This window comes from Tachysurus fulvidraco, chromosome 10 (genome assembly GCF_022655615.1).
Source record: "Tachysurus fulvidraco isolate hzauxx_2018 chromosome 10, HZAU_PFXX_2.0, whole genome shotgun sequence".
In the NCBI taxonomy this organism is placed as follows: domain Eukaryota; kingdom Metazoa; phylum Chordata; class Actinopteri; order Siluriformes; family Bagridae; genus Tachysurus; species Tachysurus fulvidraco.
The window spans coordinates 13,458,423-13,471,810 of record NC_062527.1 but is presented as its reverse complement, the minus strand read 5'-3'; the positions used below and the strand labels follow the sequence as shown (position 1 = coordinate 13,471,810).

At 38.2% G+C, this 13,388-nt stretch overlaps 1 protein-coding gene across 1 annotated transcript; it reads right to left on the bottom strand.

The window, feature by feature from the left end:
• Positions 1 to 1,535: 1,535 nt before the first annotated feature.
• On the bottom strand, positions 1,536 to 13,218 carry lrrc56 (leucine rich repeat containing 56). Its single transcript, XM_047819214.1, has 13 exons — positions 13,007 to 13,218; positions 12,395 to 12,553; positions 12,226 to 12,313; positions 11,480 to 11,540; positions 10,515 to 10,611; positions 9,626 to 9,823; positions 5,601 to 5,793; positions 5,298 to 5,492; positions 3,848 to 3,912; positions 3,614 to 3,759; positions 3,289 to 3,530; positions 2,889 to 3,198; positions 1,536 to 2,724 (listed from the first exon to the last, which is right to left on the bottom strand). The coding sequence occupies exons 2-13, from the start codon at positions 12,530 to 12,532 to the stop codon at positions 2,574 to 2,576; spliced, it is 1,884 nt and encodes a 627-aa protein (XP_047675170.1). The 5' UTR covers positions 12,533 to 12,553; positions 13,007 to 13,218; the 3' UTR covers positions 1,536 to 2,573.
• Between the last annotated feature and the right edge of the window lie 170 nt (positions 13,219 to 13,388).

The window sequence follows — 13,388 nt, the reverse complement described above, 5'->3', positions numbered from 1 at the left end:
CTTACCTGCATTTCACCGTTCGGAATGACCTCAGTTGAACAGATTATTTATCTAATAAAGCCTGAGCTGACTGTGCTCACTGCTCTTTTTTCCACACATCACTTTCAATAAAGATAAGTTCTTTCACTTCATTGACCATATTAGCAGTCATGCGCATGTTTGCTCTGTAGCTTAAGCACCCTTGTGTAAAATGTGTGAAATAAGCACCAGTAGTGTATTACAAAAATAAAATATGAAGCCATCAAAAATGCAGATTTAAAGCATCTATGAACACTATGTTATACTGGCATGCATTTACACTACACCAAATAAATGCACCAGTTTAGATGAATATATAGCTGATGTAAAGGTGAGAATTAAAGCATGTATAGAGATTTTGCACGATCATCAGGCCAGATGATACAATAGGAAAACCCCAAATAATTCAGCAGGTCAAAAAACCTTCAGATAGGTGCAAATATTTGTTAAGATAATCTTTAAAGTGTAACTGATTTACCCAACAATAATATCCACACAAATATAACCTGGCTGCTAAATGAGTCTGTTGCAGCTGTTAACTGACTGCATGCAATGTAATCATGGGTGCTGTGTTTTTCTTTACATAAAAACAACACAGTCCTTGGGGTTTTTGAAGTTGCCTGAAATGGTAATGCACATTTGATTCACACAAACACACACACACACACACACACACACACACACACACACACACACACACACACACACACAAACACGCACACACAGTCAGAGGTTTGCAACACAGGATTAGACTTGTCCAAAAATCCAACAGCAGCACTGAAGGTGGTCACCTGGCACCAACATGGAATGCAGGACGTATAGGTGTTCCAGTCAAAACATTCACACTCAGAACAAATACGGCTGGATTCCTGTTCTGTTCTGACACCTGATATGAAATCTCTTTGACTGATTTAATCCTGGTACTGAAAGGCAATATCACACAAGATTAGAGATAACAAGACAAAACCTGGTAGTTATATTGAGACAAAGCACTCAGATTTCACAACATGCACATGATCAGCACTTTTTTAATAATGGATCTTCAGGTTTCACATGTTCAGGTTGTTTGCAAATCTAATTATCACAGTAGTTGATGTTTAACATCAAAGATCTAAATATCATGCTGAAAAACAGACTTTCAGAATTGTGAAGAAGTTTCTTGTATCATCCCTACATTCTGTGAGGACCTATATACACACACACACACACACACACACACACAGACACACACAGACACACAGACACACACACACACACACAGACACACACACACACACACACACACACACAGACACACACACACACACACACACACAGACACAGACACACACACATACACACACACACACACACACACACACACACACACACACACAGACACACACACACACACAGACACACACACACACACACACATATATATATATATATATATATATATATATATATATATATATATATATATATATATATATATATATATATATATATATATGCTATCTACTATCACACACACACATATATATATATATATATGTGTGTGTGTGTGTGTGTGTGTCTTTTCTTTTGGATGAACTGGAACACCAATGGCTCCCTAAACCTCTTCACACAAGCTCACTAGTGCTTTTGTGGCTGAATGATGACAAATCAACAGCCAGGCTCCAAAATCTAGTTTAAAACCTGAGTGAGATGGTCAGTTGTTCACAAACTTTTGACCATGTAGTGTAGAATAGCATATGGTTCTCATTATAATTTATGTGTTTATCATAAATAATGTGTCTTGAATAACCAACCTAAACTTTTTGAGGCTAGGCTCATTCAATTTTCTTTTGGACTGAAGAAGAAAATGATGTATAAATAAAGCTTTTTGTTCTTTTTCTTCTAATGATGATTCTTTGTTCTCTTCTTTTTTTTTCTTAATATTTTTTATACATATTGTATACTAAAATATTTGAAGCTGCTGCCAGTTCTTTTTTTGTTCTCTTCCCTAGTACATATTACGGAAGAAATAAAGTTCTAATGTATGAAGCCAATATTAAATATGTTAATATTTTACAATGACGAAAGCAGTGCAAATTATTTCTCATCTGTGGCATATTTCTAAACTATTACATTGATATTTATTAATTGAATTAATAAATAACACTCCCTCAGTATTTTGTCTTTCAATCTTTTGTCTGTCAAGAAATTATCCCTTGAAATGTGGTGTGTTGACTTCCAAAGAGCATCCCCTAGTGGTTTATAAAATATTAATAAAAGTGTCTTTTCTGACTTTATGGCAGGTGGAAAATTAACAGCATGATTAGCTTCTTGCTAATTTCTTTGGAAATGAGCAAGAGGCCTAAAACATCATCATCTTCATCATCTTCAAAACTGTCCACTTATCCATGGCATCTCAAGGCTGTAAGCCACTAAGCCTGACTGGTGGATTGGGAGAGAACATTACTCTTAACCTTGGAACTTCCATCCTTTCATCATTCAGCCCACACACTCTTGCCTTAAAATGTCCTCCATAGAGATACAAGCAGTCCACAGTATCTGAGAAGCAGAATGTTTCAGTCCATTTGGCCACTTGCTTTACCAGGAATGACAGGAGGTCTCTGCAGAGCAGCTCTCGCTGTATGAGGACGTGTGTGTTTTGGCCTCTCAGGCAACACTGAGCAAATGAATGGCCTGTGCTCAGTGCTGGATGGACTAGATCCTGAACTAAAACACAAAGCTTTACATTTAATTTTTAAATAAATTGTATTAATGAATTAAAGCATGCTATACTATACTATACTACCAATTTTGATATGATGAATTCATTCTTTATAATTACTTTATATATTTATTGCTATTGTTCAACAAAAAAATAATAAAGAACATACCAGTGCTCTCTTTGAGAAGTGATCACAGCGCAAGAGCCTGGTCTATGAGGCTTATAAGGGATCTGAGGTGGGGCAGGTTGCATTTGCAAAGCACCAGGACACACAACTGTATGGCTCTTATCTCTTAATGCTGTTACATCTGATGTAATGGTGTCCGAGGACAGTTTTCCCATTCCATCCCCCATGTTAATGATTTTAAGTCTGCGGGCTCGAAACTCTGTTATCCTCTTGCAAGTAGAGGGCGCTACAGCTCTGGGTGGTGGAGACGGAGATACTGTGTGGTCTGATAAAGATGAGAGCCTGGATACATCTTTAAATCAGCACCAGACATAGCAGAAATATTAGATCTGTATTTATAAGTAAGTTATATTGAGGGTATAAAAGAAGCTAAATGAGCTACCTGGTGATGGAGACTGGAATGAAGAATCAGGAGACTGAGTATCTCTGCAGTCAGTCTTTTCTCCTTCTTGCATTTCGTCTTCATCTTCTCTGTCACTGATGAGGCCAAGACTGTGGGCTCCTTCATCATATTCATTACTGCTGTCTTTATCATCATCATCATCATCATCATCATCATCATCATAACTATGCACGATTCTCATCACCTGTGGCTGACAGTCTCTCTCGATAGCCAAAAGACGTCTATCACATAATAAATATACACACAATAAGTACAGCAAGTAAACACGTCTAAAAATGAAGCTGTGCTTGAAAACTGTCAATACTTGTTATGTTCTTTCCTCCAGGCTCTGAGTTCAGCAAACACATCACTGTGGTCCTGACTGCTTGTTTCTTCAACATCATGCGTGTGTTCAGGGATATAACTACCTAGCTGAGTACAGGGTCTGGAGTGAGAGCTAGGGCCTTGAAGCTAAAGTAGAAAGCCAAGAGAAACAATAAAACATGTTTTAACTCTCACACCTCTAATACAGTATATACACCAGTACTGGTAGGCTTACCATTTTCTGTCGTCGTGCCCGAATGGCCAAAAGAGGATTCCCACAAAAGAGAACTCTTCCCACCCCTAAACAGAAATACAAATATATAAATTATGAAGCATAAAGTTTTAGATAACATCTGAGAATTGCCAAGTGTCTTCAAAATGTCTACAGTATTAAAACACAAACATGGTTGTCTTGAATTTTTAAATCTACAAATTAAAAAATTACATGGACAAGTAGATAGCACAGCTTTTAAAAGTAGATAGCATAGCTATTAATTATGTCGCTATTTAAGATTACAAAAGAAATTGTTTAGGAAACTTTACTAAATTTCCTTTACTTTATTTTACTTTCTTTCCTTTGCTCAAAAGTGCACAAGATTGAAACAACAATGATGAAAATAAGACATGTGTTTGCAAGTCATTCCTTTTAGAATCTGATATTTTTCTTCCTCCATCCAAACAAAACTTGTACTATTATATAGAGCATCTGTCTGAGGCATGTCAGTGAGAAACACCCTGGACATGTGCCACCCCCTTCCTCTGGTAAAACAGCAAAGTTTCAAGATTTCATTTATTCTTGTAAATGCAATAAAGCCAAGCAAATGAGAACAGAATTGTCTCATATATCACGAGGAACCAACAATTGTGTAATTGTATAATAACGTGTGTAATCATTTTCATTGTCCCTCTGCATTGGTAAATTCTCAAATGTGTTGAGATGGTGTTGATTACTTTTTTTTATAACAACAGCTTGGACAAATGTAACTGGCTGCAAGGTTTATTTTAATGCTCTCATAGTATTATATTATTGTTTCTATGGTAACAACTCTTAAGACACATGTTCCCCGTATAGATGGGTTAAACAACATATTGTGAAGCGTTTTTTCAAAAGACTTGGGATTTTTTTTTTTGAAAGACTACAGTTTTAGTGCTTTCTAACTGTCAGATACAAAGTTTGAGACTTTGTAAGTTTTCTTCAAAACAGAGAGCTTACATTAGCTTACATTATATTAACTTCAAGAAAGTAAAAAAGGGGCTGGTGTGGAAATGGCTGTTTTACAGCTGTTATAATGCAAGTGACTAACTTTGTATACTAAACTAATTTAATAACATAACCTATATAACATAATTAGATAGGAATATAGGAATTACATTAGCTTATCATTGGGAAGCTGTTGTGGGATAAGATAAAAACATTATCTCTAAAAAATTCTCTACTATAGGGTATAACTCACTGTTGGTTATATTCTCATAACAGTATGTGCCAACCTTTTTAATTCCTTAAATACCTTTTTAAACCCAGTGTCTATAAAACATTTCACCTATCTGTACTGTACATTTAAGTGAATTAATTCTGAAATAATTGAAATATTACAAACAATTTTTAAACGTTAGAGTGACTAAACTAGACTAACTGCTTGCCTTTAGCTAAAGATGATGATAGTAATTTATAAGAACTTGCTCACCATGTGTCAAATCACTGGCCTCGTAGCTTGGAGTATCTGCATCCGAATCAGCTGAGCTCGGTCTAGAGCTGATGGAGGATGAAGGTGGCCTGGCAGTGCCGGGGCGACTAAGAGGACTGCAGTATCCCACTCTGGTGCCTGGGAGCTGGGCAGACCCGGGCCGTGACAAGTTACACTCACTCGCACCTCTTAACTCTATGGAGACAAAACATAATATCATGTATCACCTTGTTTTTAAAAGAAAGTAAGTATAAAACCAATAAATGAATAGACAACAATGTATTGATTGGCTCATTAAATTACCCATGAGATCCAGACAGTCACCGGCACCATCTGTAATGGCAGAAGTGTCTTTAATAGACTTTTTAAGCAGAGCCATCTCCTCCATCATAGTGCTGGAGTAGCGAGGCTCTTCGTCCTCTGCTGGAACATCATCCAGGATCTGAAGGTGTGGAATTAGCTTCCTCACAGCAGACCTATAGTTGTACCCAGTCACCTGTCAATCAAATTAGTTCTTAACTTAACTCTAGGAACTATGTTACACAATGGGGAAAAAACCCCAGGGCTCTAAACACACTCAGTGACATTATGAAAGGTGATTAGACGAAGGTGTCTGTCAATCTGATTAATGTTCTTGTCATTGCTTAAACATGATTTGTCCTTCCAGGTGACTGTCATGATGTTAACTAAGTAAAAATGAAAGTCAAAATAAAAATTAAACAAAGAGTAAAGACTCCAGACAGGTGGCCTACTGAGAGATGATTAAAGATGTCAAATGGAGCACAGGAGGTGCAGATATAAAGGAATGTTACCAGTGTCTGTGTATCTGCTCAAAATCAAATGTCTGAGACATTTCTGTCACCAATACAATGAGGGGAGAGACTGATACAGCTGCAAAAGTCCTTTTAAACACACAACTAAGAGAGAGGGGTAGAGAGTAGCAAAAGAAAAATGGATGTGGATATGGAAAGGGCTAAAGCATATTTCATATTTTCTAATGGGGTGTCAAAATAAACTAGATTACTGCAAAACAAAAGGAAGATATGAAATCAAATAATATCTGGGTTCTCCTTTTGGTCTGGTCCTTTTCTCAAGTCTGTCACAACTTTCTCCCTTTCCATTTATGATCTTTCTAATGGATACAGCATGGATATCGCAAGATCAAACAGCAGACAGCAGCTTTCATTTCCCTGTATGGGCTAATTGATTTTGGTGACCTGCAGAGCCATTATGGCACTGGCCCTCAAGGTCACAATCACACTCCAAGCACAATGTATGCCATCATGGCAAATGTTCAGACGGCACAACCCAAGACTCTCAATCAGCAAGCATTTATCATTCAGTAAAATGGTCAGCTGGTGCCCTGATGGCATTGATTATAAATTTAACTTTAATGCTGAAGCCTGCTGGTCTGATATCACAATTAAACTATAAATATACAGAAGCTCAGTTTCAGTCTAATCAAATACTCTTTCTCCATGTCACTCATCAAAAAGCACTAAAAAGCAAGCTGACAGTACTGAAATCTTCTACTTCTACTTCTTCTTCTTCTTCTTCTTCCTTTTCTTCTTCTACTTTCAGGTTTTCCCGTTAGGGTTCACCACAGCAAATCATCTGTTTCCACCTAACTATAGCCTCGGCATCCTCTACTTTCGCACCAATTACCTCCGTGTCCTAATTTATCACATCCATATATCTCCTCTTTGGCCTTCCTCTTGACCTCTTACCTGGCAGCTCCATCTCCAACATCCTTCTACCAATATAACCATCTCCCTCCTCTGTACATGTCCAAACCATCTCAATCTAGCCTTTCTGACCTTGTCCCCAAGACAGACAACCTGAGCCATCCCTCTGATGTGCTCATTCCTAATCCTGTCCATCCTCATCACTCCTATAGAGAATCTCAACCTCCTCATCTCTGCTACCTCCATCTCTGCCTCATGTCTTTTCCATCTCTGCTACCTCCATCTCTGCCTCATGTCCTCACTGCAACAGCCTTTCCACTCTTGATTCGCCTCAGAGCCTTCCTACCTCTTCTTTTCTAATCTTTGCTACAATATTCACCTCTTCCTTCCCTCATTCCCTCTTATTTTCCTTATTCATCAGCTCCTCAAAATACTCCTTCTATCTTATCTGCACACTCTCCAGAACTGTTAGCACATTTTCATCTCTATATTTAATCACCCTTATCTGTTGTACATCCTTTCCATCTCTATCTCTCTGTCTCATTAATTAATTAATCTAAAACTAAAGTCCTATTGTGTCTAACCTGGCATACAACTCATTGTATGCTGTTTGGCCTTTGGTGCATCCCTTTCACTCTGTGCCGTGATTCTTTGTAATCCTGTCTATTTTCTTTGGTCATTTCTCTGTCCCACTTCATTTTAGCTAGCATCTTCCTATGAATGCTGTCCTGTACTTCCTTGTTCCTCCAACCATATTTCCTTATCTTCTTTTCTCCTTCCAGATGACACACATAGCACCCTCCTACCTGTCTCCCTGATCATATCTTCTGTAGTTTCCCAGTCACCTGGAAGCTCTTCCTGACCAAACAAAGCCTGTCTCAGCTTCTGTCTAAATTTCTCACAACAGTCTTCATTTTTTAAACTTCCACCACTTGGTCTTCTTTTCTATCTTTCTTCTCCTGATCTTACACATCAACATCTGGAGTGTCTGGCTACACTCTCTCCTAGCATCACCTTGCAGTCATTAATCTCTCTCAAATTGACTTGTCTACATAGTATAAAGTCTGCCTGCGTACTCTTAACTCCACTCTTATATGTAACTCTGTGTTCCGCTCTCTTCTGGAAATAAGTGTTAACTACAGCCATTACCATCCACTTAGCAAAGTTCACCACCATCTGTCCTTCTAGGTTTTTTTGCTTTCTACACCAAACCTGCCCATCACTTCCTCATCCCCTCTGTTTCCCTCACCAACATGCCTGCTGAAATCTGCTCCAATCACTACTCTCTCCCATCTGGGAATACTCTCCATTACCTCATCTAACTCACTCCAGAATCTCTCCTTCTCTTCTAACTCACAGCCTGCTTTTGAAGCATTACCACTGATGACATTCAACATCACCTCTTCGATTTCTAACTTCAAACTGATTAACCTGTCTGACAAGTTGCACCTCTAAAACATTCCTCACAAACTCATCCTTCAGGATAATTCCTACCCCATTTCTCTATTTCTATCCACACCATAATAAAACAAACAGATTGCATCCCCCTCCTATACAAAGTACTTTGCTCCCCTTCCACCTGGTCTCCTGCATACACAGTATATCTACCTTCATTCTCTCCATCAAGTCTGACAAATATCTACCTTTCCCTGTCATTATACCAACATTAAGTGTCCCTTTCCTTAGACCAATACTCCTGCCTTTCCTCTTTTCTCCTTGTCTATGAACACTTATCCCTTCTTTCCTTCCTCGATCAACAGTAGTCTAATTTCTGCCGGCACCCTCTAGGTCAACAGCACTGGTGGTGGTTGTTGTTAACCCAAGGCTTGACCGATCCGGTATGGAATTCCTACTGACGATTCGCATGATTAAATTTGGCACGTTTTATCCCGAATGCCGTTCCTGACACAACCCTCTTTATTTATCCGGGCTTGCAGCCGGCACAGAAGTCACTGGCTTGCAACCCCTGTGGCTAGATTCCGACAGTACTGAAATCAGGGAATAATATACAGTTTTTAAATAATAAATGCATGACTGATTTGTTTCCGTTGTAGTTTTGCTGGCGTAATCAAATTATTACCTATAGTAAAAAAAAAACAAAAAAACAAACAAACAAAAAAACAACAACAGATGATTAACTCAAAATTCTAGCTGTCCAGGAAAAACATTATACTTTAAAAGCTAAACTTTCCACCTTACTTATTTATCAAGCATAAAATTGTTTTCTGGCCTTTCTCAAAAGAAGAAAATGACATAAGAAACAGTACATTTATTACTATTAATATAAGTAACATAAGTACAGCTATTTTTGCATGTCCGCAGAAACTTGGGCCCTTTCACTGGGGCCAGTGGTCAAAAAATGCTGAAAACCCCTGGGTTAGTGTGAAATACTGTAACATCTTGAGGAAGTCCTGATATATTCAAGGGAAACTGCTGTATAAACATTGATGGAAGGAATTACAATATCTATGATAGTAACGAAAACAGAGCCAAATAGGGTGACTGAACATTTAGAAAAGCATTTAACATTTTAAATCACCATCAGTGGTCTTTATAGGTCATTTCTAAATAGTATATGTGCAATGTAGGTAGACATATGGTATAGGTATAATGGCACTAATAGTGAAGTTGATGTCACTGTACCTGTGATGTTCCTGGATTGGGGCAAGTGCATACAGGGTTTCCCTCCAGTGTCAGGTTTTTTAACTTCCCACACAGACCCAGGTATTGCACTTGAACCATGTCATCTACATCATTCCCCTCAAGATCCACCAGTTCCAGCTGTTCCAGCATGCACACCTGGCTCAAGTCTGACACACTGTTGTAGGCCACATACAGCTCCTGTAAAAGTGAACAATGCAGCATGACCAAATTCTCACTTTGTATAAATCAAGTACTTTAGTAGTACTTTACAGAACAAGTTAAAGGTACATCATTATGCTTTCTTATGCTTTGCTAACACTTACCCTAACACTCTTAAAGAGAGAATTCTTTTAAAAGTGAATGCTTTAATTGAAAGCGCTTCTAAAAGAGAACACTCTTTTGTATAGCTTTAAAAAAAATTTCACAGAAAAAAAAGAAAGAGCGCTCTGTGAACAAGAAAACAAAAACAGTGTGGGACACCAATATCCAACCGGTCAGTACCAAGAACATTTTCTACTAGCCTACTAATCATGTTTCCTGCCAGTTCAAAAAGCTTCTCCATCTAGCACTTGAAAATGTTCTTTGTCAAAGTTTGTCTCTATGGGTTAACCCTTAAAAGTTCCATGGAGACCCCTATAACAGCAGGTTTCCCTTTTTGAGAGGATTGTATGCACTGCAGTAGTACCCCATGAGAAAATTATAAATACTTAACTGCTGACATTACTACAGCCTAGACAGAGTACATGCATGTGTTTTGGGGTGTGGCTTTGATGCAGGAGCTGTATGTCAAACCAAATCACTCTCAATATATTTATACAACCATAATAAACACAAAGCAAGATATGTTTTTCATACAGCATACAACATACTGTATGAATGAAGGGATTACCTTAAGTGAGGACAGTGAAGGGAGACCATCCAAGTCGGATAGGCCACATCGAACTAGGGAGAGCACTTGCAGGTGGGACAGAGTGATTCCGAGATCCCTGAGGAAACACTGAGAGCAATAAGCAACCACTTTTCTCTGCTCTCATCCTCTTCCCCAGCCATGCTCAGGAAATCTCTACTTCCCCTTTGCCCTAGAATCCCAGTGCAGGCAATGTTATCATGTATTTTAAGTTCCTTTATCTCTGAGCTGTCTAGTCCTTCTGTTCATATCTGTGGACCTTTCCTCTTTTCTGCCACTTAGTCCTCACATCTGACTTTGTCAATCATAACCACACAGTGGAGTAGTTCAAAGTTCATTTCAGTGCAGTCCAATTGATTTTTAAGATCAAACTTAAACCGAACTATTTGATAAACATTATTTGATTAAATAATGACTGATTTTATTAATGACCAGGGTTACTAAAACTCCAGACTCAACCTGTCTCCATTTTCCCATCAAACACATAAATATCCCTATTACACATGTTGAAGCTCACGCATGTTTTCTCCATTTGTACAAGTGTCGGCTGAACCTGTTCTCCAGATGCGTGGAATCTACAAAAATCCACTGAGACACAGGGTCAATCTCCAACTATGCAACAACACCAATTTCAGGAAATGGGATTTACTGTCCTCTAAAACAGAGGGCCACAACCCATTGTGAGCCTGTCCCTATGGGTAAGGGGAGGCTTTGCACCTGTGCCAGAGCACAGGAATCATACTTCATCATTTGATTCACTGAAAACAGTTCCTGGAGCACAGTGAGATCTCACGTACACAAACCCATGAGTAATGTCTGTGTCAGATTCCTGATGACCGGCTGTTTTTTCCAGAAATTTTGTTGACTTAATATTGACAGAATCTTTACAGGTTTGGCCTACTTTGTAAGGAGATATATAGTGCAAAAGTGAAAGGAAAAAATCATACCTCACAGATAAGATCAAACTGTTGTTCATTTTCAGCTGCACAAGATTGGGCAAATGAACACCTGCAATATGAAGACAGTACAACTTTATGCAAACCACACCCAAATGTCTCTTAAAACTTAGCAGAAGACATTTCCCGAAAGAAAGCTGATTCATTTTTTTTTTACATCATCATTAACTTCTGTCTTCCCTGAATGCATTGAGCAATCATGGCTTTTTTGGAGTCTAAAGAATGCTTCAGAAACAGATGAGTAAGATAAATGAGAATAGAAAAATAAGTTATATGAAGCACTGATGATGTTACTCTATTCTCAACTCTGATCACAGCAGAGATCTAAAATCTTGGTGTTTCAGCAGGCATTGCTGCCACCCCATAGCTCCAAGGTTCATGGTTTGATCCTGAACCCAGGTTCCTCTCTATGTGGAGTTTCAGTGTGGTCTCTGAGTGAATTTTCTCTTGGTTCTCTGGTTTCCCCTTATTTGAATGTGTGTATGATACCCTGCATAGGACTGGCATCCTATCCCAGGGTATATTCCTGCCTCATTCCCATTGTTCCAGGCATAGGCTCCAGATGTACTGTGACCCTTACCAGGATAAAGTGATTACATTACTGAAGATGATTAAATAGAAAATTGGCTTCTAATAGCCATGAATGCAAGTAAAACAGTGGTGTACATGTTTGCTTCCATCACATCAGCCAGTTTAAATATTTGCTTTATAAATACAGGAAACTGTATGAATCTCACCAAAATCCCCCAAGATTGTCTGCCGAATATCAACACACATCTCCAAGCTTGTGACCTGCTGTAGATCATCAGACCCACAAAGGTTTCTCTGTAGGGCCAATAATAGTCACATCTTGGTATTCAGTCTTCACAATTTGATTAGTTGTAAATCCTGAGCTTTAGGTCTTACCAGCTTTGCAGGAGAGAGGTAAATATCAAACAGAAGATCTGAGTCCTTAGCAGTCACAGGACTCGGATTTATTTGCCCAGAATCCTCAAACTCTGTCACAAAAGAATGAGCCGTTCTTGGGCGCCTAACAAGATCCATCTTCTCTTACCAGCCTCCTATCTGAAAACAGTATCCATGATATTACACATAGGTGTGTGTGATACATTTATTGCTTCCACAGGCACAATAAGCTACGTATAAATCTCTGCATACTAAATATCAGTAATGGTCTATATTCCCCAGTCAACTATTCCCCTGCTTATCAAGAGTTTTAATGAAAACACAATTAAATGCACATAAAATTCATTACTACATCATTTCAGCCTTGTTCCAATTATGCATCCATTATATCCCTTCACTTTTCCTCTATCCACTAAGTGTTTTATAATGACCCAGTTATAAACCTGAATATATAGAATAATGAGCCTAACTTTATTATTTTGTTTGAGTAGAGTTTGAATAAAGTTATTATGCATTAAACATATATGCATCATAAATACGTTGAATCATTCATGACAGTGTTATAACCTTATGTTAAATAGCTTAACATTGCTAGGTAGCCACCTCACTTACCTTAACTCACCATCTATTTTAAAAAAAACAACATAGCGTTTCTGTTCATGCGTCACGTTTTCAAACTGGTTTGATTAAACTTGCAGAAAATCGTAGCATCTGTTAATTAAAAATATATGTTCCTCCAACATTTTAACCCTTTGCAACTGTTTTGCAAGCTATCTAGTTGGGTAATGCTGCTGTAGCCAGTCGGAAAAGTTTGCTTGACAACGGGAACAGTACTTCCTGGATACGGTGGAAAGGAGTGCTGGGGTTGCCGGGAAATGTAGTCTGTTGTATTGTTTGTAGACCGTGTACAAACCTTATCAGTTATTTATTAGTCTTCTTTTAAATGAATATTTTCAGGGAGTTCTATGCCTGAATTAAATATTGTCAGTACTTT